At 42.8% G+C, this 26,931-nt stretch overlaps 1 protein-coding gene across 1 annotated transcript in view; it reads left to right on the top strand.

The window, feature by feature from the left end:
* Positions 1-26,931, top strand: part of SPEN (spen family transcriptional repressor) — a 609,081-nt gene that overhangs the window by 214,571 nt on the left and 367,579 nt on the right. The window contains exons 4-5 of the mRNA XM_044061866.1: positions 10,299-10,459; positions 18,584-18,784. Coding sequence (XP_043917801.1) covers positions 10,299-10,459; positions 18,584-18,784 — 362 coding nt within the window. The remainder of the gene's footprint in view (positions 1-10,298; positions 10,460-18,583; positions 18,785-26,931) is intronic.

Here is a 26,931-nt window from a genome sequence, read left to right as displayed (position 1 = left end):
ATCCGGACATCTTCAAAACCATTACAAGAAAATGGGGACTCCCACGGATAGACTTATTTGCATCCCCACACAATCACCAACTAAAGAAATTCTGCACAAGGACGTACCACCCACTTGCTTGGAAGGTGGACTCCCTATCTTTCAGTTGGAAAAACCTGACAGCATATGCATTCCCACCACTTCCTTTGATGCACAAGGTGCTATTGAAAATCAAAGAGGACCGTCCAAGGATCATTCTGATAGCTCCAGACTGGCCAAGACAACATTGGTACCCATTACTGAGGAGCATGTCTCGGGAACAAATATGGCCCCTACCCCTTGTTCCCTTGCTGTTAACACAGAACAACTTCAACACCCTGCATCCAAACCTGAAAACACTGCAGCTGACTGCCTGGAACATTGCATAAGAACAAAAAACCCAAATTTATCACAAAGGGTTAAAGACATTATGTTGGAGTCTCGCAGACCCTCAACAAGAAAAAATTATTCAGCAAAATGGAAAAGATATTCCATTTGGAGTACTGCAAAAGGAGAAAATGTGTCACTGGTAAACATAGCCAACATCCTGGAATACTTGGCAGAGCTCTTCCACAAAGGCCTGTCCTATTCTTCCATTAAGATTCATGCATCAGCTATTTCAGCAGAATACGACTTGGATCCTCCACTTTTCTCACATCCTCTGCTCAGGCAGTTTCTGAGAGGAATCAAAAACGTAAAACCACCTAGGAAGCCACCATTGCCAGCATGGGACTTGAACTTTGTGCTAGAAAAATTGACACTCCCTCCTTCGAACCAGCAGCCACAGCAGAATTACAATACTTATCATGGAAAACTGCTTTCCTGCTGGCAATCACTTCAGCAAGAAGGGTATCTGAACTACAGGCATTAATGGCAGTACAGCCCTTCCTGATCTTCCATCAAGATAGAGTGTCCATGAGAACAAATCCTACTTTTATGCCTAAGGTGGTTTCCAGAGTATCTTTGAATCAGGCTATCCACCTACCTACATTCTTCCCCAATCCACAAAACAGGGGAGAAAGACTGTTACATACCTTGGATGTGCATAGGCAATTACGCTACTACCTGGACAGGACCAAGGGTAATAGAAAACTGACCAGCTACTGGTAGCATATGCAACAGGAATGGAAGGAAAAGCAATTTCAAAACAGACAATCTCTAAGTGGATAGGAAATTGCATTAGATTTTGTTACTCCTACCATGGGAAGAAAGCTCCAGAAAACATCAGGCCTCACTCTACAAGGGCTACAGCCACTACCACAGCTTTTCTACGAGGAGTGGCTACCAAAGACATTTTAGAGGCTGCTACTTGGAGCTCCGTGCATACATTTGCCAAGCATTATAATTTACCTTTATACTCTAGATCCCGAGCAGGTTTTGCCACTGCTGTTTTGCAAGGGATCTTAACTACACCGTAATTACCTTTCTCCTCCTCCCCCAGTTTGGCTATGGTATTCTACCCATTTGTAAGGACTGCAGATGCATCCTTGAAGGACATAGTACAGTTTTGTACCTACCATAAATGTAGATGTCCGATAGGAATGCATCTGCAGTCAGGATTACCCACCCTCCTTCCCCTCTGTGGTACTCCTAGGGTATTGCCCATCTTGTAGCTAGCTGGGGAATCTATTATGGTGTATTTGTTTGTATATATGTACATACATGTTTATTTTTGTTTGCTCTCTACTATTTGGAAACATTTGCATTTATCCAAATTTAGCCTTCCTAGAGGGCACCTGGCATCTGGGGCAAGAAACACTGAGGAAAATGGCGTCGGCTGATGCCTTTATACCCGAATAACTGCAGCTATGACGTCGGGTGAAGTGCGACACCAGCCGAGGCCAGACCCAGACTTTGGAATCCGGCCGACCGAAGGGCTGCCTGACGACAGGACAACCCATTTGTAAGGACTGCAGATGCATTCCTATCGGACATCTACATTTATGGTAGGTACAAAACTGTACTTTGTGCACACAGGAACCATAATGTTCTGAGTCATCTGAAACATGAGAGACTGAGGCAGCTACATCAGGAACATAGAGATTAGAGATGGTAACCATGTTTAGGCAGTCCAGATCCTTAGGTTACTGATGCAACCAGACATCCATAAAGTTAGTCGCTGGCAAGACCACAGTTCAGTTGTACATAACTAAGCAGTGAGGGTACATTACCATTTGTGCAATGTGATCTTGTTTGCCATGGATCTAGCATCAACGCATAATTCTAGCTTTGGACTTATCATATTTCCTCCGTTCAGAATATGTTAGACCAACACAACAAATCTGTACCTAGTCCTCATGAGTGGAGGCTGGATTCAGAAGTGTTCTGTCAACTGATATCATTCTGGGGCTACTGACCTTTTTGTCTCCTCTAAATTCCATATTCTGCTATTGGATTTGAGTTTCCCATGCAGGATAGCCCTATTGTTTAATGCATTCTCTGTGTCTTGGAAAATGTGTATCCTTAATGCCTTCACTCTCCTGCAGCTATTTCCCAAATATGAAATTAATAGAAACAAGTCCTCTGGACTTCTCGGGGGCTACCTAGAAGTAATGTCTTTTTAAGTAATTTGCTCAGAGTCCACATTCAACAACTAGAGGCTGCAGGAATCAAACTCTGGAACCTACTATACAGATACTAGCTGTGGCAGCACATAGTCTTAAACGTCTGCTGCAGTTTGCCAAGCAACAAAATCCATTGCCGAGTCAGTCTGATAGTTGTTGCCCCACAATGGTCAGGCCAAAACAACTGTGGTTCTCACTTCTCAAAACTGAGTAGTGGAGACCTCAAGGTAAAAATGGCATATTCTGTAGTCTTGTAATCTTACAGTAGAAAACCTTGGTATAGCTAAAGCTAAACTACATCTGCCTTGCAGTCTGAAAATTAGAACTCTGGTTTCAAGGTAGAACTTATTTCCCCCAGATAAATCTTCAATCCTGAAAGTGGGCAGGCGACCTGCCACTAGGAAGTCTTAATTAAGTGGAACAGATTTTCAGCCTGCTGTAAATTTAATGGCATTAAACCCAAGTTTGTAATGATACAGCAGATCTCCTCTAACTTTATACTCTTTTTTTGTAAATGCCTTTCATGTTCACCTGTTAGGATGCATTTGTTTCTCTAGCCTTTTAACCACTCAACTCACTTTTAGCTGCTGTGTGTACTGTTGGTCAAACAATTTTTGAAGGGTATCTTATAGTTGATAGCACTCAGGAAATCAGAGCATCAGCCATAGAATCTTTTTTTTGAATCCGCATGTCTGAAGTGTTTTGTCTGGAAAGTTCATTTTGACAGCTGTAATCTCTGCTAGAATCAGTTGAGCATTACACGTTCTTGTGTGTAAAAGTGCCTTAAGCAAAGAGAGGTTACCACCGGACCAGTTCCTAAACAGTACCTGAAGTGGTTTCAAAGATGTGTACTGGCCGCTCAGGTTCATCCTTGAGAGGGCCTTTTTTTTTTTTGCAGTCTTTTTTTCAGGAATACTTTTTTGCAAAACATTTGTGAAGCAACTTTATGGACTTCCATTCATTCTTCTTCCTGGCAGTACAAGCTTGATGTCTTCTGCAGGAGCAGGTTAGGCTTTGCCAGTGCAGTTAGGAGTTTGCCCTATCTTCACCCTGAGATTTTGGTTAACACAGTTACTGCTTTAGTACTGTCACATATGTGATGAATCATACTGCACTAGTGATCTTTGCACATTTTGTATGAGTATAGTAACCGTTAACATGGATGTTCAGATATGACCATGGCTGCAGAATAGGCTCACTTCTTCCACTCCTTGGTCTAATTCCATTGACTTAACTGTTTGAATGGAGGAGGGTTCTGGCCTTCAAGAAGGTGCTCTCTCCTGCTTTTCCGTTTTGCCTGCCTCTCGAGAATCGGGCATACTGTGTATCACATGGAAGCTGCTTCTACAGCACAATTTTTGGTAATCTTCCTTGTCTCTACAAAAAAGTTTACAACTGAAACAGATGGTGCAGACACCTCTTCAGTTTCTGCTGATGTCCATGGCATGAAGAGGGTGCATACCTTTCAACTGTCCAGATTTTTGCCTCATATTTTTGGTGTGTTTGTCATAAAATTTGTGTTTTTCTGGGAATTCACTGAGGATTGAAGTCACTAAACATACATTTGAGTTTCAAATTTCATATCCATCAGAAAATACATGCTGACACAAATCCTGCTATTTTAGCAACTTTCTAGGCTTTAAGAGTAATATTTAAAATTTGTTACTTTTTTGGGGTCTTGGTCCATATTTCTTGCATGAAGCGGTTGAGAGGTATGGGAGTGTGATCCTGCCTGGGAACATCTGAAAGCTCTGGTAGTCAGACTGGATGGTTATACATCTGCCCTCTGGTGTAATGCCATATATGATAACTTATGCAGCAGTGAGCTTACACAGATATGTTTAGTTTATAGGAAGTATGCTCACACAACTGTATCTTTGTCTGCTTTGCTAAGGGCTGAAAAGAAAAGATAAGAAGAGGCCCATTTTCTGTAACATCTAGGGTTTTGCACTATAGATGCTAGGATTGCCCTGCAGATATATTTTTCACAGTGAGCCAGAAACCAAAATTTTCCCATCAAGTGTCTAGTATCCAATTCTTTCCATTTTTTGACTGGTGAAGAAATGGCTTCAGCTTGCTAACCAACGTCATTTTGTGCATGATTCACAGTAATTGGGATACTTTTCTATCTAAACCTTTATTTTTTTATTTTTGTTGTGAGTAAAGGAAAATTGATCTCCCTCAGGGCTAAGCCTACTTCTGTCACTTCTTTTATCTTGCCCCTTTTCTTAAAATTTGCCCGTGACAGCCAAGTAGTTCTTGTTGACGGCCATTTTAGGGATTTATGCTGTTTCAATATGACATTCATAGGTGTCAGTGGTTCAATTAAGTCACGAAAAAGCATCAAGCTGTTGCAGAATAGAAAGCTACTTCTTTCCAAGAGAATTTCTGCCTTAAAAAAAGCACACCATTCTCTGTATCAGTTACGTTTGACTCTGTTTCCTTCTCTGAAAGGCTGTTTTGGGAAAAAAAACAGTTACAAAAAAGTCAGAACGCTGTAGAAAAACTGAAGAATCTGCTATGTAGACAGAAGGTGAACTGCTAGCCTCTCTGGTTCCAATGGCCAAGAATCTCTCTTTATCAGGGCCCAACTATCCTACTTTAATTTTTAAAAATTGATGCAGCAGTTGTTACACATTGTAGCCATCATGATGGTCAAACCTACTACTCCTTCCTCAGCTTTGGCAATTCAGGCCACACTTCTATATTTTCCAAAGCCTGTTACTAGTGTTTTCATGCAGCAGTCTTCTGTCTTCCCTCCAACATAATCAGCTGACTACTGCCTTAAGGAGCTTTGTTACTGGGCAGTTCAGGCTGTCTGTTCCAATCCCTAAGGCTTCTGTATCTGCAGTCATCATTCTTATTCTGTGTCTGTGCTTTGTTTTTCTCAATGCCAGTAATTCAGGCAGTGTGGTTTTGTCTACAAATTGTGATATCACCCTTTACGGCACTTGCACCCATATCGCAGGCATCAGTGTCACCAGCAGCAGCAGCTATTTTAATGCCAGTCTTCCTGCATCTGTAAGTCAAACCATTTGTCTTGCACCTTTCTTGAGGCCTCTTTCTTTTGGCATTGGCCTACCCATTGTTAGCAGTTTGGGTCTGCCTTTTTGGCATTGAGAATATCATCACCATGTCTACCATGTAAACATTTCTGGAGTCTGTAGGTTTTTCCTGTTGTCAGCTTCTCCATCACCAGCATGTTGGCACTGGTAATTCTGGCAGTTCTTGCTCAGAAAATCATCTTGTCATGGAGGCCAAACTGCAATTCTTTTGCCTTACACTTTTCCAGTTTGATACTCTGCATCAGAGGATTCCTTAACCACTCCTTCAAGCTTCCGTTTGTTTCTCCCTCGGGGTGTTCACCCTACAGTTCCTCTTTGCAAGAAGCAATGGACTTCCCTGAAAGATCTCAGTCAAAATGTATAATCACAAAAAACAAGCAAAGTACCTGGATAAATCCAGTGCAAAGCACAAAAATAAACTCCAGAAAACAGCAAAACACCGGAACACACAGCCTCAGGATAAAGTTTTAAGTTTTAATTAGAAACAGTAAATGCTTTCACAATAAAATCGCTTCAGCAGACTGCCATTAACCAAATGAATCAAACAGATATAGCCACCAACAGTCTGTCCGCTCAAACTAAATTAATAATAGCCAATGAAATCATTCAACAAATTAAGATGCCTAAAAGATCTAAAATACATGTACCACTTAAAATAAAATAATGCATATAATAACTATACTTATTAGTGTTTCAATTTACGTGCTCGAAGAAATTGTTTGTGTGACTGCATCATTTATCCCTGGTAATTTGTCCGCTCCAAACTGAATGGAATCATGATTTGATTCCAGCTTAAGATTGCTGTGATGAAGGTGGGGACAGCTCAACATCTCCCACCCTAGTAATTGGTAGTTAGGGTAATTTTTCTAAAGTACATAGTATATAGGGAGGCGGCCCATTGAACTTCATTTCCTCTCCCCAGAGGAGTCTAAAGTTGTTCTTTCATTCCTCCACCATATGTATTCTGTGTTTGTTCTTTTCTTGGTAGACATACTTGGTAATGGTGCCAGGTCCATGTTGGAAAGCAATATCACATTGTAGCTTTCATGATGAAAAAAGTGGACTGCTTTTTTCTAGCCTCCAGGGGAGTGCCCACTTTGGGCAGGGACTCTCAAGCCTTGCGTCACTGTTTCAGCAGTAGCAGCAACCCTGCTTAGAGGTCCCACTGCACAAAGCCATGCAGTCTTTCCACCCATTAGGCCATGGACAAGTTCAGAAAGTGTCTTTGCATCCACCACATTGTTTCTGTAGGTGTTTAATTATGGAACTCAGATGTTGTACTACTAAAGGCATATTGCTTATGAGTACAGCATACTTAGCATACAATGGAAGAGTTACAGCAGGGTTAAGTAAAAGTCATCAGGACCCAGGTACCAACTTCCTTGAGTAGTAGCAGCTTCATATTTCACAAAGTTGTAATGCCTTAGAAAGGGCTGCTCCACAGCACTCTTGGCCGTACTCTGTCCAGTTTGCCAGGGGCATTGAGGTGACCTTTTTAGACTCCATCTTCAGGTTCACCTCCACCTCAGTCCTGAAGTTAGTAAGCATTTTAAAGATAAATGAAAGTGACAAGGTATACTCTTGACAACTGTGGGTGTTAAGCTTTAACCTCCCAGCATTATTTTTCTGTAATGCAGAGCAGACACTATTGGATATGATTCTGGTATGGTCCACAGCCACTGCCTGCTGGGCAAGCCTATTTTCCTTTGCTTTTTCTCCAGTCCCTCTTGTCCTCAGGTGTAGCTTAGACTTTGGTTTCCATAATCCTGAAGTACCCATCAGATCTTTACAGATCATGACAAGTGGAGTACCACAGGGTTCAGTCCTGGGTCCTCTCCTGTTTGACATCTACTTCTCTGAAGTGCAGGCTAACACAAAAGGTCTGTGGCTAACAAAGTTTGCAGATGACTGCAAACTAGGAGCCATAATCGAAACTCCTAACGATGTGGACAAACTACAAAAGGGCCTCACTGAGACAGATACCTGATGTCAAAGTCATGGCCTGAAGCACAATGCCAAAAAGTCTGTTGTCATCCCCTTTGGTAAAAACTTTGTACCCATGAACTACCACATAGCTGGTAGTCTACTTAATGCCGAAATTGTGATGAGACCTTGGGACACAGGTGGACAGTAGTCTCTCCTTTGATAATCACATCACCACAGTGGTCAGGAAATCCTTCTACGTGGCTCATCTCATCACAAAAGAATTCTCATCCAGAAAAAATGAGGTAATTGTTCCCCTCTACTCATCACTCATTAGACCCATTATAGAGTACAACACCCCTTTTGGTATGTACTTCACAAGACATCTACAACAACTGGAAAGACCACAGAAATACCTCACAGAGGATTACTGGCCTCAAACAGATGCCCTACGCAGACCGTCTCAAAAAAACTGCAGCTTTACTCCATCGCATATCACCTACTCAGGGGCGTTCTCTGCCTAACATACAAAGCTATGTCAAACCCAGAGCTGTTGGACATGCTCCACTTAAAGAAATCCCAGTCCCTCCGAGTTGCACGCTCTAGGGACCGAAACCTTGTCACCACAATAAACAGAACATGCTGGAGGGATAGATTCCTGTCCCAGAGACTTCCCATACTCTGGAACAGACTACCTATCTACGTCAAACAGAGCTCCTCATTAGCGCTCTTCAAGAAAAATATTGATGATTGGATGGGAAATGGGAAATTCACCCCAGGGATCATTTCTGTGCCTCTGCTCGACAGGGGCACAGGAAAATAATTTTCTTGGGTGGCGAAAGCCAGGGTACATTTTTTGGCTAGGCTTATATAGGCCCTAGGGCCAATAGCCTAGTACCTACCTATGAACCTATGATTGTCTTATGCCTCATTGAAGGTGTGTGTGTGTGTGTGTGTGTGTGTGTGTGTGTGTGTGTGTGTGCGTGCGCTATTTCATCTTGAGTGTCCTAGGACCCCCTTCTTTATCACTAAAAGAATTCCTCAAGAAGGTGGTACTTTTGTGGCCATTCAGGAAGGAACTTTCTTCACCATGGGACCTCAGCTGTGTTCTAGAAAAGTTAACATTACTGCATTTTGAGCCAGATGCTTCTGTACTCCTGAAGTGTGCATCTCAAAAAAATCTTTTTTGGTGGCAGTTACTTCTACCAGAGAGATTTCAGAATTGCAAAGGAGCCCTTTCTCATTTTGCACAAGCATAGGATGACATCTCAAACTAATCCCATGTCTGTGCCCATAGTGGTGACAGAATTGTTCATAAGTCTGGTTATTCAGCTCCTTCTGTTTGTCCCTAACAAGGGGGTGGGGGGATTTTACATCTCCTGGATATGCATAGGCAGTTGAGGGTTTACCTTGACAGGACTAAGCAAAAAATGAAATCTGACCCAATTATTCATATCCTCTGCAGTGGTTGGGGGTGGTCCAAAGAGACCATTTCTGAATGGCTAGGCCATTATATCTGCTTGCCTTTACTGTTTCATGATAAGCCTCTACCAGGGCATATGAGGGCCAACTCAGCAAGAGCCACAACAGCTACTACTGCTTTCCTTGGGGGGGGGGGGGGGATAACCAAGTCCATTTTGGAAGCTGGTCATCTATTCTCAAATGGGCAATTACCTTTAGAGCTAGGGTAGTATTTGCCATGACCATACTACAGGGGCTGCTACAACCAACATATTCTCAGGGCTAGCCAGCCACTGGGCCATAAGCATAAGAAGTCATCCCATGTGTTATCATTGTGCAACAGGAAATGGTATGATGAGCAGAGTGTAGTTGTTTTAGAATCTTAATATAGTTGTAGATGTTGTGCTGTGTTCATTGTATAATTCACTATTGCAGTAATTTTTCTCTTCCCCTGCCATCGTATTCCTTTCCCATGTACACCCAGGGGGCAGGTACATATCCATTTTTCCTTTACCTTCTGTCTGTGCTACAGTGAATAAGCTGTCCCCCCCTCCCCTCCACCGCTTCCTCTCATGTTTCAGGTTAATCTAGTACTTGGAGATGTAGCTGTGCCTTCTGGTTGGGCTGTCGTAATTAGGGGAAGGTTGTAAATTATACTCCATTAGTTTGTTCCCTGGTCTCAGCCCAGATCACTGAGGTCTGCCTAGGCAAGAAAGAACCAAAGATGGCAAGGGCGAATGTCCCTGTTGTAACACAGACATGCAGATGTTTAAATAAGAGTGTTCACCTAGGCTTGAGGGGAAAACTTGGAAATCAGGCTAGATTTCAGATTTTCTTTGGTAGAATTCCTGAGTGCTGTCACTACTGCAACAGCAAACATACTCGACTAACTGCAGTAATGATGAGTTCTTAACACAGTTGTACTGTATTACTCAAGGTTGTAAATCACACCAGGTTTTATATTGTTTCTGCCTGTAATGGATTTCACTTGCATCAGTGGTCCTTGATCATATACTGAAAGGTTTGTAAAAGATTGTTAGTATTGCTGATAATTATTAAGGTCCCAAAACAGTGGGACAGAAGCTCCTTGCTAACCTTCTCATTGATGAAAATTGCATTCTGTTGAAATTGCCTTTGTGTTTTTTTTTTTAATTCAAAATTTGCATGTTTTGCTGGCACTGTATGTATTTCTACCTGTATTGTTTCTACATGGTATTATGGTGACAGTTTTGAGTCATTTTCGTGTCGTGTCTTGTTCTGTTAATAGCAGCGATTCCAGCAGTAGTTCAAGTGATGAATCTCCAGCAAGGTCAGTCCAGTCAACTGCAGTTCCTGCACCACCTGCTCAGCCTCCACCAGCCTTAGATAAGGATGAGCCACGCAAGAGCTTTGGGATCAAGGTGCAAAACTTGCCAGTCCGGTCAACAGGTTAGCATTATTAAGAAGGACTTGGTTTAGAAATTTATAGTATTTCTTTGTTATAATCAGGTGGCAGCTAATATAGTGTAAAGTCATATAATGTACAAGGAAATTGTCCCACATAGCGATTTACACTTTGGCAGTACTCGCCCTTAGACCTTACCCTCTTTCTCAGTGTTCAGTAGGCCTGTCATACGGGGGTGGATTTATGATTACCCATCAAGTTGTTTAATTCCTTCTTAAAGGGAGATAGTGTGTGACATTTCTTGATTCGAAATGAAAGTTTGTTCCAGAGAAGTGGTAGCTTGATATGTTCAGTAACATGCAGCCCAAAGAGCCCTTTGTGTCTGGTAATCCTCCTCCCCTTAAAATGAGGAAATCCCCTTCTGACTTGTCAGAGTCTAGCTTTGAGGGAGAAGTCAGCATACACCTAACACCTTCCCTCCCTTTGGAATTAATACTGGTAACCAAGCAGCAGTGTGAGTAGGCTTACCATAGGAGGGCGCCTCCTTCAGAAATGCATTAAATCTGGTGAGGGAGCATTTTTTCAATGGGATACAAAAGAGATGTTTGACTCTAGAAAAAGTTACTTAGACGTTGTCGGTATGGGAAAACTTAAGTCACTGATAGTCCTGTGTGTTTTTCTGGTCCCTTTGATAATACTTTGTTTGGTATCCTTAAATCTAGACTATTAGCTGACCTTCCTAAAGAAGCCAGATCAGTACTACAGGATGCCGGAGGAATTTAAGTACTTTGTATAAAAATTCTATAGTGGACCCTGCAATAATCTTTTAGAAAACTTTTGCACTAGAGGCAGACAATGGCAAACTCCAGCACCAAGAGGTGGCGAAGACAGTGCACAACAATACAGGAAACAAACCCAATGACTCCCTCCTTTCCATGCCAAGCAAGTCTCAGCTGGCAGCACCCTTGGGAGGAAAACTGGCATTATTTACAAGAAATTGGCATATTGTCACAACAGACAAATGGATCCTGGACGTTATAAACAGAGGCTACAGATTTCATTTTCACACTATCCCAAAAATGAGAGGCATGCCAAACCTGCCACACAATCAAAGGGCAGAGGCACAACTACAAATTTCAAAGCTCATAGACATGAAAGCTATTCAAGAGGTACGTATTCACGAGCAAGGTCAAGATTTTTACTCCAGGCTATTCCTGGTACCAAGGAAAGGATCCGACTGGAGACCCATTTTGGACTTATCCATCCTAAACACATTCTTACTCGTACCAAAATTCAAGATGCTCACATTACAGCAGCTTCTTCCCATGCCTGGGCAAGGAGTTTTGGCTGGTAACATTGGACCTCAAGGAGGCATACCTGCATGTCCCAATCAGACAAAGCTGCAGAAGATGCCTCGGATTTCTTCCAGGTTCAATACACTATCAATTCTCTGCATTGCCCTTTGGCTTATCTACTGCGCCCAGAGTATTCACGAAATGCCTGGCATCAGTAATTGCCTACTGCAGACTTCAAGGGATACAAATTTACCCTTATTTGGATGACTGCCTGATCCAAGCGGACAGCAAGCACATATTTCTGGAACATCTGGCTTATGTAACACGGTTACTGCAGTCTCTGGGATACACAATCAACAAAGAGAAATCCAGGCTAACAACATCTCAGAAAATAACTTTCCTGGGTGCCAACTTGGACACAAACACCCAGATGGCCTATCTTACGCCAGAAAAACAGGGGCAACTAACTCAATACTTCAAAATACTAGCAAACTGTACCAGGCTTACTGCAAGGAAAATCCTGCAGGCTCTGGGATTCATGGCATCTTGCATTCTTTTAATCCCATGTGCAAAGTTGCATATGAGGAAACTTCAATGGTACTTAAAAACCTTTGGTCTCAGCACAGCCACAGTTTGGAAACAATAATACCAATAATTCCATGTTTGCAAAAGGAATTTCTATGGTGGGCCCAAGCATGTCAAACAAACACAGGTCTCCCATTCTGCAAGCCTCAAGCAAATCAAGTCATCACAACAGCCGCCTCAGATTACGCCTTGGGGGCGCACATGACAGACAGGTGCATTCAGGGCAAATGGTCCCAAAAGGAAAAGCACCTTCACATCAATCAAAAAGAAATGCTAGCAGTGATAAATGCAATTACAGCTTTCGAGGACTTCCTGCATCCAGGACAATTACTGATAAGAACAGACAGCACCACAGTAATGTGGTACATAAACAAACAAGGAGGAACACATTCATACCCCCTGTGCAGACTAGCCAAGACACTTTGGAACTTGGCTCTGGAATGGCAAATCGAACTTCAAGCACAGTACTTGCCAGGTTTGGAAAACACGCTGGCAGACAATCTAAGCAGAAATATGACAGATCCACACGAATGGAAGTTGCATCCTCAAGTGTTTACAAAGATAATCCAAGCGTGGGGGAGGCCAGACATAGATCTCTTCGCCTCCCACAGGAATCATCAGTTGGAAAAAGTTTTGTTCAAGGACCTTTCATCCAAAGGCCTGGAGAGTGGACGCCCTTTCATTCAGCTGGACAGCATGGACAGTGTACGCTTTCCCACCTCTGCCTCTTCTGCCCAAGGTGCTGTTGAAAGCAAGAGCAGACAGACCGAAGATGATACTGATTGCTCCAGACTGGCCAAGACAACACTGGTACCCACTCCTGAGGAGCCTAACACATACTCCTCCCTGGTCCCTACCTCTAATGCCTCTTCTGCTGACTCAGCACAGCTACAAAACTCTTCACAGTCAGCTGAAAACACTCAATCTCGCTGCATGGAAAATTCCTTAACACCACAACAGACTCTACTCCCCAAAGAGGTGCAGGATGTCATTTTGGAGGCCAGAAGGCCATCTACTAGAAAGGCTTACTCTGCAAAATGGAAACGGTTTTGCTCTTGGAATGAGAAAAAAGGCCAGGACCCTAGAAAACTGAATTTGCCTCAGGTATTACAGTATCTAGCTGAGCTGCTGAACAGTGGACTTTCATTTTCCTCCATAAAAATCCATGCCTCAGCCATTTCTGCAGAATTCAACACATATCCACCCTTATTTTCTCACCCACTCTTAAGACAGTTCCTCAGAGGGGCTAAGAGTATAAGACCACCAAGGAAACAACCAATTCCAGCCTGGGATCTTAATTACATTCTAGAAAAATTAACATTGCCTCCCTTTGAACCAGCTGCCTCAACAGATTTGAATATTTGTCCTGGAAAACAGCTTTCCTTCTGGCCATTACCTCAGCTCGTAGGGTTTCGGAACTACAAGCCCTCATGGCTGTGCAGCCCTTTCTCATCTTCCATCAGGGCAGGGTTTCCCTTCGAACCAATCCGTCATTTATGCCTAAAGTGGTATCCAGGGTAGCTTTAAATCAAGCCATACACTTGCCTACCTTTTACCCCAAACCTCAAAACAAAGGGGAAAGGCTGCTACACTCCTTAGACATCCATAGACAGCTACGTTATTATTTGGACAGAACAAAGCCTTTCAGGAAATCAGAACAACTTTTTGTGTCCTATGCTGTAGGAGCTCAAGGGAAGCCAGTTACCAAACAAACCATTTCAAAATGGATAGGCCACTGCATACGGTTTTGTTACTCCTATCATGGAAAATCTGTCCCTACAGGCATAAGATCCCACTCCACCAGGGCCACAGCTACTGCTACAGCCTTCCTCAGAGGAGTTCCTACCAAAGATATTTTGGAGGCAGCCATTTGGAGTTCTGTGCATACCTTCACAAAACATTATCACCTGCCTTTATATTCCAAAACTAGAGCAGGCTTTGCCACTGCTGTGTTGCAGGGCATTCTGGCTCATCCCAGTTCCACCTAGTGCCTACCACCCTGTGCGTAGCTTTGGGATTCTACCCATCTGTGATTACTGCAGCTGTATGCACGATGAACATAGTACAGTTTTGTACCTACCATAAATGTAGATGTTCGAGTGCTAATACAGCTGCAGTACAATTTTCCCTCCCTCCTTCCCCTCTTGGTAAAGGCCTAGGGCCTAACCCCTCTTCATACAACCTGATTGGGTTATCCTTCTATGGTATATTTGCTTGCAACTTCTGATTTTTGGTTATATTGCATTTCATGTATATAATTATAATTTATGTATTGCCTTCCTTCTGGGGGCACCTGACATCTGGGGCAAGAAAGACTGAAGAAAATGGCGTCGGCTGTGTCTTATATACCCCTGCCTCACTGACGTCAGGAGAGAAAGCGACAGCAACCGACGCCGGACCTAGACTTTGGAATTTGGCTGACCGAGGACCCGCCTGACGGCAGAGAACCCATCTGTGATTACTGCAGCTGTATTAGCACTCGAACATCTACATTTATGGTAGGTACAAAACTGTACTTTCTCTGCCTAACATACAAAGCTATGTCAAACCCAGAGCTGTTGGACATGCTCCGCTTAAAGAAATCCCAATCCCTCCGAGTTACACGCTCTAGGGACCGAAACCTTGTCACCACAATAAACAGAACATGCTGGAGGGATAGATTCCTGTCCCAGAGACTTCCCATACTCTGGAACAGACTACCTATCTATGTCAAACAGAGCTCCTCATTAGCGCTCTTCAAGAAAAATATTGATGATTGGATGGGAAATGGGAAATTCACCCCAGGGATCATTTCTGTGCCTCTGCTCGACAGGGGCACAGGAAAATAATTTTCTTGGGTGGTGAAAGCCAGGGTACATTTTTTGGCTAGGCTTATATAGGCCCTAGGGCCAATAGCCTAGTACCTACCTATGAACCTATGATTGTCTTATGCCTCATTGAAGGTGTGTGTGTGTGTGTGTGTATGTGTGTGTGTGTGTGTGTGTGTGTGTGTGTGTGTGTGTGCGCTATTTCATCTTGAGTGTCCTAGGACCCCCTTCTTTATCACTAAAAGAATTCCTCAAGAAGGTGGTACTTTTGTGGCCATTCAGGAAGGAACTTTCTTCACCATGGGACCTCAGCTGTGTTCTAGAAAAGTTAACATTACTGCATTTTGAGCCAGATGCTTCTGTACTCCTGAAGTGTGCATCTCAAAAAAATCTTTTTTGGTGGCAGTTACTTCTACCAGAGAGATTTCAGAATTGCAAAGGAGCCCTTTCTCATTTTGCACAAGCATAGGATAACATCTCAAACTAATCCCATGTCTGTGCCCATAGTGGTGACAGAATTGTTCATAAGTCTGGTTATTCAGCTCCTTCTGTTTGTCCCTAACAAGGGGGTGGGGGGATTTTACATTTCCTGGATATGCATAGGCAGTTGAGGGTTTACCTTGACAGGACTAAGCAAAAAATGAAATCTGACCCAATTATTCATATCCTCTGCAGTGGTTGGGGGTGGGCCAAAGAGACCATTTCTAAATGGCTAGGCCATTATATCTGCTTGCCTTTACTGTTTCATGATAAGCCTCTACCAGGGCATATGAGGGCCAACTCAGCAAGAGCCACAACAGCTACTGCTGCTTTCCTTGGGGGGGGGGGGGGGGGGGTCATAACCAAGTCCATTTTGGAAGCTGGTCATCTATTCTCAAATGGGCAATTACCTTTAGAGCTAGGGTAGTATTTGCCATGACCATACTACAGGGGCTGCTACAACCAACACATTCTCAGGGCTAGCCAGCCACTGGGCCATAAGCATAAGAAGTCATCCCATGTGTTATCATTGTGCAAAAGGAAATGGTATGATGAGCAGAGTGTAGTTGTTTTAGAATCTTAATATAGTTGTAGATGTTGTGCTGTGTTCATTGTATAATTCACTATTGCAGTAATTTTTCTCTTCCCCTGCCATCGTCTTCCTTTCCCATGTACACCCAGGGGGCAGGTACATATCCATTTTTCCTTTACCTTCTGTCTGTGCTACAGTGAATAAGCTGTCCCCCCCTCCCCTCCACCGCTTCCTCTCATGTTTCAGGTTAATCTAGAACTTGGAGATGTAGCTGTGCCTTCTGGTTGGGCTGTCGTAATTAGGGGAAGGTTGTAAATTATACTCCATTAGTTTGTTCCGTGGTCTCAGCCCAGATCACTGAGGTCTGCCTAGGCAAGAAAGAACCAAAGATGGCAAGGGCGAATGTCCCTGTTGTAACACAGACATGCAGATGTTTAAATAAGACAGTGTTCCCCTAGGCTTGAGGGGAAAAGGTGCTAAACTTGGAAATCAGGCTAGATTTCAGATTTTCTTTGGTAGAATTCCTGAGTGCTGTCACTACTGCAACAGCAAACATACTCGACTAACTGCAGTAATGATGAGTTCTCAACACAGTTGTACTGTATTACTCAAGGTTGTAAATCATACCAGGTTTTATATTGTTTCTGCCTGTAATGGATTTCACTTGCATCAGTGGTCCTTGATCATATACTGAAAGGTTTGTAAAAGATTGTTAGTATTGCTGATAATTATTTAGGTCCCAAAACAGTGGGACAGAAGCTCCTTGCTAACCTTCTCATTGATGAAAATTGCATTCTGTTGAAATTGCCTTTGTGTTTTTTTTTTTAATTCAAAATGTGCATGTTTTGCTGGCACTGTATGTATTTCTACCTGTATTGTTTCTACATGGTATTATGGTGACAGTTTTGAGTCATTGTCGTGTCGTGTCTTGTTCTGTTAACAGCAGCGATTCCAGCAGTAGTTCAAGTGATGAATCTCCAGCAAGGTCAGTCCAGTCAACTGCAGTTCCTGCACCACCTGCTCAGCCTCCACCAGCCTTAGATAAGGATGAGCCACGCAAGAGCTTTGGGATCAAGGTGCAAAACTTGCCAGTCCGGTCAACAGGTTAGCATTATTAAGAAGGACTTGGTTTAGAAATTTATAGTATTTATTTGTTATAATCAGGTGGCAGCTAATATAGTGTAAAGTCATATAATGTACAAGGAAATTGTCCCACATAGCGATTTACACTTTGGGAGTACTCACCCTTGGACCTTACCCCCTTTCTCAGTGTTCAGTAGGCCTGTCATACGGGGGTGGATTTATGAATACCCATCAAGTTGTTTAATTCCTTCTTAAAGGGAGATAGTGTGTGACATTTCTTGATTTGAAATGAAAGTTTGTTCCAGAGAAGTGGTAGCTTGATATGTTCAGTAACATGCAGCCCAAAGAGCCCTTTGTGTCTGGTAATCCTCCTCCCCTTAAAATGAGGAAATCCCCTTCTGACTTGTCAGAGTCTAGCTTTGAGGGAGAAGTCAGCATACACCTAACACCTTCCCTCCCTTTGGAATTAATACTGGTAACCAAGCAGCAGTGTGAGTAGGCTTACCACAGGAGGGCGCCTCCTTCAGAAATGCATTAAATCTGGTGAGGGAGCATTTTTTCAATGGGGTACAAAAGAGATGTTTGACTCTAGAAAAAGTTACTTAGACGTAGTCGATATGGGAAAACTTAAGTCACTGATAGTCCTGTGTGTTTTTCTGGCCCCTTTGATAATACTTTGTTTGGTATCCTTAAATCTAGACTATTAGCTGACCTTCCTAAAGAAGCCAGATCAGTACTACAGGATGCCGGAGGAATTTAAGTACTTTGTATAAAAATTCTATAGTGGACCCTGCAATAATCTTTTTAGAAACTTACAAAGGGCCTAAAGTAGTGCCAGGCTTAATTAAATGAACTCTGTGAAGTTAAGAAGAGCAGGATCCTTTGCATATTTGGAAAGAAGGTACATACCTTGTCCCCCTTTAGTGTTTCATAAGTAGTCTGTTGCATATGATAAACTACCACTCTGAAGCCCTTGAATAGAGAGAGAGGGAGAGGATATTATCCTGGACATCACCTGAAAGAGAATCTAACTGTGCTTACCCATTCAGCATTTTAGAGTGGGCAGTTGTGCAATAAAATTAATTAGTGATTGTGCTGTGAATGCCTGCAGGGGGGCAGTAGAGTCCAGGATGGTGCTGACGAGACCTAACATATCAGACTTCATCTCTTGCCTTGAGGATGTTAAGGGGTAGCTGCTTGATACACCTCTGGCTAAAGATCACCTGTTTGGCCTATCATCACAGGTAGTCTTCAAATGCCCGACTCATAAATTTGTAAAACTGATCTAAAATTTGGTCAAATGTATAAGAAACATTGTTTTGTTCTCTTCATTATGTCTTAATGGTTTCCTTGTAAAGTAGTAACTTAGTATATATTTTCCCCCAGATACAAGCTTAAAGGATGGGCTTTTTCACGAATTTAAAAAATATGGGAAGGTAACATCAGTGCAGATTCATGGTGCTTCTGAAGAGCGTTATGGGCTGGTTTTCTTTCGACAACAAGAAGACCAGGAGAAGGCACTTAATGCCTCTAAAGGAAAGCTGTTCTTTGGCATGCAGATTGAAGTCACTGCATGGACAGGGCCAGGTATGTATATTTTAGGAACATTTATCTGCAGTGTATTGATTTTTTTTTTTACTTGTAATGGTATGCATTTGCAGTGAGGGATAACTAAGCGAGTTTTGTGTAGCATTTCTGTTGCCTAAAAAAATGAAGTAGTGAGGTAGTGAGCTTGTTTTGCTGGTGCTCATCTGCTGGGAGTGTATCCTCGATTGCGTTTACTATGCTGGGTACACTGATTGCACTTTTGCCTGTCACAATCTATTCTTTTAATTGTCAAAAACTGGGAATGCTTTTAAATGAGGCTTTGATTCTTCATTGCTGATTGTTGGACCCCATTGATAGCAAGGCTCCGTGCCATCTTTCGGACATCTGATTAGGATCTGTGGATTGCCATCAATGTGAATCCAAACATGATCTTTAAATTATATTACCTTTTGCTTACTGTTTTTTTTTTTTTTTTGAATGGGGTTGATTAAGGCTTCAGAAGCATTATTGACAATGGAGGACTAACTGCTTATCACAATTTTATTTAAATAGAAAACAGTGCTGTCCACTCAATTTAATACATTCCTTCAGAACAGTCACACACTAAACTTTTTTTTCTTTATTTATTGCATTTTTTGCCAGACTGGATTCTGTTCAAATATTGAGCATCTTGCAGCTAAGAATGGTTGAATAAAGTGTATTGAAAGCAACTTTGGTACATGTTGTGGCATTGTTTCAGTTTGCTTCATTTGCTAGCGTTGGACAGTGATATGCCCCATTTCTAGATAAGAAGTTATATGACTGGCTGGAAAATGGACATCAGCATCACCAAGTATATCCTCAATTTCCTTGTGATTTTTTTAAACTTGTTTCTTCCCTGACCCACTTATTCACATACTGGGTGTCATGATTCTGTAGAGGGTCACACTTGTGAAGAAACTGAAAGCAAATTTGTAATCTTTAAACATGATCACGAGCAACTCCTGAAAAGCAGCTGAGTAAATTCCAGTTCATTGTTCTTTTTAGTTTCAGTGCAAAAGACTTTTTGTTTTGTTTTGTTATCCCTTATTTTCTAAGGGCTACATTCCTAAGTTTGAGTTGTGGAGCTTTAATAACTGAAGAGCAGTGGTGGCCAAAAATAACGTTCCTTGAAGGAAGCAGATAATCCACAGTGTTTATTAAATGACGTTGAAAATCATTAAAATCTAAATAACACTAACTGAAAACTGAATGTTAAAAACAATAATGATAAGCGCTTTCATCCAATAATACCGGCCTTCCTCAGGTGGTTTAAAATTATCATGTGATGTATTTGAATACTAAAGGTTTAAAATTATCATCTGAGGCGTTTAAATACTAAATTACCATGTGGTATGTTTTAAACTGCTACATTGTAGCAAGCTGTAACAAAATACTCAAGAAATGTAAAAAACATGCATGCCCAACCCACAAGGATGTCAGTCATCACATATGGTTAACAAAAAGAGTCATAAGAACAGACTTAAGAACAAATGTAAATAAGTAGATATGTTTTTAAAATTATTTATTTATTTATTTATTTAAATTTGTTGACCGGGAGTGTCCGACTGGACGTGGGTCCATTTTCAGCGGAGGCCCGGGGAGAAAAGCTCCACAGTAAAATAAACAGACAGTAGTTACATTGGATTACATAGCGATTAACAATTTAACATAGAAATTACTTACAACATATTTACAGATGAAGAACATAGTACATCAGTAGACAACTAGAATCTTTATTTGTGAAGTACATAACAGGCATTAACAAATGTAACAATGAGAAGTTCCTGCTGTATAATAAGTACTAGGCTTATGAGCATCTGAGCTTGCTATCATCAAGGTAGTTAGTGGAGGTGAAAGAAAGGTAGTAGTTGGATGGGGTGGATGATATTAGAGTGGGAGTTGCAAGGGCATAGCTAGCATGTTTTTAGGTTTTATGTTTGAAAATGTTTGTATCTAAAATAAATATCCATCTCTAAAATGATCATTTCCGACAAATGCTTTACCAATGCTTTACCTAAACATATTCTCAAGTTCAAGAACCATTGGTTTTCCCTTCTGGTTTTAGAACAAGTGACTCCCACCCTGAGAGATGGCCATTGGAGCATCTTACTTGAGCAGCGTGAACTTTGGTGGCAGATTTTTCTTAATGACTCTGTTCCTCCAAGGCTTAATGACATTGTTTCGATTTCAAGCCTCCTTAAAATGAAAGATTATGATAGGCAATCTTTAGTATGTTAAAATCAAATTTTATAGTTGCTCTTAATGAAACATTAAGCTCCATATTTAATCATGTTCAATAATAATTTATGCTTATTTAGTATTGTTGAAAATGATCGTTTTAGAGATGGACATTTATTTTAGATTTGAATGTTTGTATTTGTTCTTAGTCTATTCTTATGACTGTTTTTCTTAACCATCTGTGATTGCCGACATCCTTGTGGTTGGGCACGCATGCTTTTTCCATCTACAATGTATCAGTTCAAACATATCACGTGGTGATTCTTTATTTAAATTTTAAATCATCTGAAGAAGGCTAGTATTACCGGACGAAAGCGCTTGTCGTTATTGTCATTAAAACTTATTCAGTTTTCAGTTATTGTTATTTAGATTTAAACATTTTTCTTGCGTGCCTAAACTTTAGGGAATCTTAGATCTTCCACGCAGAGAAGTTTCCTCATTACTTATTTTGTTTTTCAACATCATGTAATAAATGCTTTGTGGATTATCAGCTTTCTTCAAGGACAATCATTTATGGCCACCACTGATCTTCAGTTATTTTAGTTTGTAGTCTGTTTTTCATTTTTGTGAAATTTTAACCCTGGTCATGTCTTAGTAAGGGCCATTTAAGAGAACAAAATGCATTTATTTATTTATTGGATCAGAATTAATCATGGATGTTTGCACTGTGTCTCTAGTTATTTTTATTCACATCAGCTACTGTTTGATTCACCTCAGCAATTCATAAAGAGGCCATAATTAATGTGCAGTGCCAGCAGGTGTTTAGCAGTTTTAATTTTTATCTTGAACCAGTATTTTTATTTTTTACCTTGAGCACATTACCTCTCCTAAGCTTTAATAGCAGTTTACTTGTTTGCTACCTTCTTTCCTTGGTATTTGTTGTAATCCTTTTACATTTCACTGTCAAGCCTACACATGCGCTGACAACTTTGCTCACTGAGTTCATATATAAAAGTCAGTTGCATTTTTGTTAGTGTTTCTGAAACATAATATCTGATGTTGTAAATCTTTGTTCATTAATTACTATTAGGACCTTGGTTCTATCCTCAGAACCGATACGGCCATTTCCAGCCAAAAACTCTCAGCTAAGAACTACCCATAATGCCCATCTCCTAGTTACTCCAGATTTAATTTGCCGCATTCCTAGTCAGAAGTGCTAGCCATCTCTCTCAAAGCTAAATAGAAATTTATTTTTAAGACAGTTTCTCTTCAAAATTGTTTATTTTTTAGTCAATTTAGCCTTCTCTCACTGTCGCCTATAACCTAATTCTATTCCCTACCCTTTACATTGGTAATTTATTTTCTACCACTATTGGTACTGTCCCTCTCTCTTGCCTTTGACAGGCCTTTCCTTACCACTTGTGGTATTTTTTAAATACCATTGTTAGTATTCTGTTACCTTTTTCTCTCACTTATTTTGTTTTTTCTATAGGATAGCCTTGTTGCCTTACTATGTCATACAAAGCTAAGTTGGGGTTTAAACAGTGTGACAAGTGTGGGCGTAAGATGCCTAACTCGGATACACATGCTCGTTGTGTCTACTGTTAGGGAGTGGATCATATTAAAGCTGACTGTGACATTTGTGCTAGTTTTAGTAATTGTACACTAGCAGAACTTATTTTAAAAGGTTTAATTAAAATACTTTTTTTCCGAGGCTCTATCTGGGTCCGGAGGTCTCACCCCTTCCAAAGACCAAAAAACATATAGAAAAACGGAGTCACTTGGTTCCTGCATCTCTGTCAGTTATGGAACCAAGTCTGCTCCGTGCTTTGCCGGCCCCCTCTGCGCAGACCTCTTCAGCACCAGGCTCTGTATCTTCTCCCTCGGTGCCGTCCATGATATTCACCCCTATTTCAGTTCCAACCTCGACACCACTGACTTTGGTGCCAACCTTGGGTCCGACATTGGGTCTGATTACTGTACCTGCTTCGGCACCATCCCCGGCCACAGTACCAGCAGTTTCTTCGGCTCCAAAACTCGAATATCTGCCAAGGACAAAGATACTCTCCAATTTACGACCCTTTTTTTAGGCAGAGGTTTTATCCTCTTTCTAGAAAGATTTGATTCTCCTTCAGCAGCCTCCTTTAGATCCACTAGGAATTTTTCTGAATTAGATCTAGTGCGGGTTGTGGACCAGTTTCTGGAAGCTAGGGGATTGCCCATTCCAACTAGACCTTTTGTACCTCTTGGCTTGGAAGCTTTTACTACATCTTCCCCTGTTTATCCTCCTCCGGCCTCTACCCAGATCCCGGTACCAACGTCCACACCGGTGCATACTGTCTTGGCTCCGACAGCAATTTTTCCCCTGTTGGCACCGACCACCCTTGCTGCATTGGCTCCGGTGGAGCTGATGCTCTCTCAGAGCAATGCTTGGACCGTCCGTACCTTGGTACCTAGTCCGGTGCCTTTTTTCTTGCTGGCACCGTCTGTGTCCACAGCTCCGGCTTCCAGTCCTCTTGGAGCTCTTCACCTGGAGGTGGGCTCCTCAGGGTGGGGTGTGACCCCAGTTCCGAGGTTGCCCTTCCCAGTTCCGGGCTCCCATCCCTCCTCGTGCGGGCCTGCTATCCAGGTGATGGAGAGGGTCCTTCACTTGACAGCTTGCAGTCAGCACCAATGACATCAGTATCAGAACCACCCCCCCCCAGCATGCACCTCTCCCAACCCACTCCGAACCCTCTATGTCTGGACCCCGGGCATGGGAGTCGCAAGAGCCCCCTTTGAAAGGAACCCCTTTTCTGGAATCGTCCTCAGAAGTTCCCACTGGGGAGCCACCCCAGAAGAAAAGGTGCAAGAGGAAGCACCTTGATTTCCCGGAGGAATCTATCACCGAAGACTGATTGTGATGAGGGGAAGGGTCCCCACGGTCTCCCCCAGACGATGTCTTATTCGGAGACATTCTCGAAATCCTTAAGCAGTGGTGAGACTGGAAGTCCTCTAACCCTTCTTCTGAGGAATCTGTGTTCTTGCAGGCCTTCTGTGCCTGGTAATCTACTTCCTGGGTGACCCCACCGGCAGATGACCTTGTTAAACTCATTGTGCAGTGTGCCTGGAAGGCCCCGGACAATGTCAAACCTGTTCCCCGGAGGCCAGACAAAATTTTATCTACACCTGAAGACCAGCCCCACTGGTCCAAGCAGTTGACGGTTGATTCTATGGTCGTAGCGGCAGCCACCAAGAGGGAACTGGCAAAAGATAGTTCTACTGTCCAGCCTCCAAACAAGGAGTCCCAGACCATGGACAGACTAGGGAAGTGGACCTATGCTTCAGCGACCTTTGCCTTTCGGTCACTGAACTATCTGGCACACTTTACTTGCCTCCAAAGAGACCTATTTTCCGAAATGTCTCCCTCTTTCGTGGGGGTACTGCCTGATGAGGTGCGTGATACTGTCGCCTCGCAGCTAGCTACCCTTGAATCCGTCTCGAACTCCTCAATGCATTTGATATTTCACATCATCGAGGGAGCAGCTCGAGCTGCCAGATCAGGCATTGTCATGAGACGTAATGCTTGGATGCAGTTGTGTGACTTCGCAGACCCTTTTAAATCTTCCTTTGTCAATGCACCTGTCGACGAATTTGCACTTTTTGGACCGAAAGTACGAGACACACTTGCACGTAGTGAGAAAGATGGAAAGACCTTGTCTGCTGTGGACATATGCTTTTCCAACCCCTAGAGGTCCTACTCCAGGAACCAGAAGGGAGGAAAAATGTGGTTCAAGAAATCTCAAGGATCTTTTCGAGACACTAGTGGTGAGCAATCATCCCGGGGCAAAGGGGGCAACTCATATGGAAGATGCCCCTTTCAGGGTAGAGGGGGTCAGCATAACCAGGGAGCTAGAGATTCTTTCTCCGGCAGACCCTACCAGCGCTCCTGAGCAGCAGCCCGATTGTTTTCCTCTTGAAGCAGTCCGGGATCGTTTTTCACTGCACCTACCAGCCTGGCATCTTATTACTACCGATGTTTGGGTGCAGAGAATAAGATCCAGAGGCTACCAAATACCATTTGATTTAATTCCCAGACCCGTCAAATGATTCCCCGATGTACCACCCAATCAGAGGGAATTAGCCTTAGAAATAGAAAAGCTGCTAAGAAAGAGTCATCCAACCAGTCCTACCAGACCAGACAGGATCCGGGTTTTACTCTATGTTCTTTTTAGTGCCAAAAAAGACAGGGGACAGGAGACCAATCCTGGATCGCAGCCTATTGAACAAATTTGTCAAACCTCAGAAATTGTGGATGGTCATGGTACAGTCAAGTCTTCCCTTCCTAGGGAGGGACAATTGGATGTGCTCTATAGACCTCCAGGATGTGTACTACCACATAAAGGTGGATCACTGCTCCCGGAGGTTTCTCTGCTTCCGGCTGGGAGCCAGTTACTACCAGTTCAAGGCACTGCCATTCGGTCTCTCGACATCCCCCCCTGAGTGTTCACCAAATGTATGGCAGTTGTGGTAGCTCATCTTCGACTACAAGGATTCCAGGTGTTTCCCTATCTAGACAATTGGCTCCTTACCGCTCCGACCAGAAATCTCCTAGTCCGCAGCCCTCTTACACTCAGGGTCTCGCTGTCTGCTTGGGGATTACAATCAACAAGGACAAATGTCAAATGTCCCCAATGTAGACACTGGAATTTATTGGAGCGGTCTTCGAAACAACATCCTGTCAAGTTTCTCTCCCCCCTCACAGGCTTTCGAAAATAAGACACCAAATCCAAGACCTTCTTCCTCAGACCTATGTACCAGCACGTCTTGTACTGCAACTCTTAGGCTCCATGGCAGCTGCCATTACGTTAGTACCACTGGCGAGACTGCACATGAGAATCCTGCAGTGCATCCTTTCCGCATAATGGCCATTTCTAACTCACCCACTCGACCACATGATACGTCTTACAAACCGTTGCAAGGAAGAAATGCTATTGTGGATGAAGCCACAAACAAATCTTTGGTGTCGAGCATTCTGTCTTCCCCAGCCCATGGCCACGGTGACCACGGACGCTTCCTGTTAGGGTGGGGGGGGGGCACTTCCAGGGAAAGACGGTCCAAGGCACCTGGTCCCCTATGGAGGCCAATTTGCACATAAATGTCATGGAACTGAGGGCAGTTCTCTTAGCATTGCAAGTGTTCCATGCATCCCTACCCTCTGGAACCATTGCACTTCAGTCAGACATGTCAGTCTGGTATATCAACAAGCAAGCGGAACCAGGTCTTACCCCCTGCGTCGGGAAGCCATGAGGATTTGGCACTGGGCCATAGCTTCCAACCACTTTCTTATAGCAACGTACATTCCAGGGAGTTCTAACCTTATTGCGGACAATCTGAGCAGGAACATTATGATGCTTCACGAGTGGTCCCTCAACCCTGTAACAGTGGATCGGATCTTCCAACGCTGGGGCAAGCCTTGCTGCGATCTGTTTGTTTCCCCCCTAAACTACAAATGCAGAAGCTACTTTGCCCTGATGCCCCCTCAGGGGAAACCACCGAGGGATGCTCTAAAGCACATTTGGCCCCCGGGTCTTCTGTATACCTTTCCCTTGTTTCCCCTCATTCCAGAATTTCTCCAGAAAGCTCAGAGGTTGAGAAGCAAAGTGATCCTCATTGCCCCATACTGGCCCCGTCAAGCCTGGTTCCCATTTCTATGGCCTCATCTGATTCACAGCCCATGGATCCTGGATCATTCCCAAGACCTGTTATCTCATCCTTAGGGACTGATTCATCTGAACCTCCACAGTCTCAAGCTCACAGCTTGGTTCCTCCACTTCCAGTGATTGCCAGGCTGCCTGACTTCCCCATCTCCTGTTCGTGAAATTCTTCTGGCTTCACACAAACCTTCCACCAGGAAAGTTTATTCTAGTAAATGGACTAGGTTCTCTATTTGGGCCAAAGATCAGAACTTAGACCCTTTCTCTATGCCTATTCAAAAGATCCTACAA

This window comes from Protopterus annectens, chromosome 2.part0 (genome assembly GCF_019279795.1).
Source record: "Protopterus annectens isolate FY-2018-M chromosome 2.part0, PAN1.0, whole genome shotgun sequence".
In the NCBI taxonomy this organism is placed as follows: domain Eukaryota; kingdom Metazoa; phylum Chordata; order Ceratodontiformes; family Protopteridae; genus Protopterus; species Protopterus annectens.
Note: the sequence above shows the minus strand (reverse complement) of the source record. Positions and strands in the feature narration are given on the sequence as shown.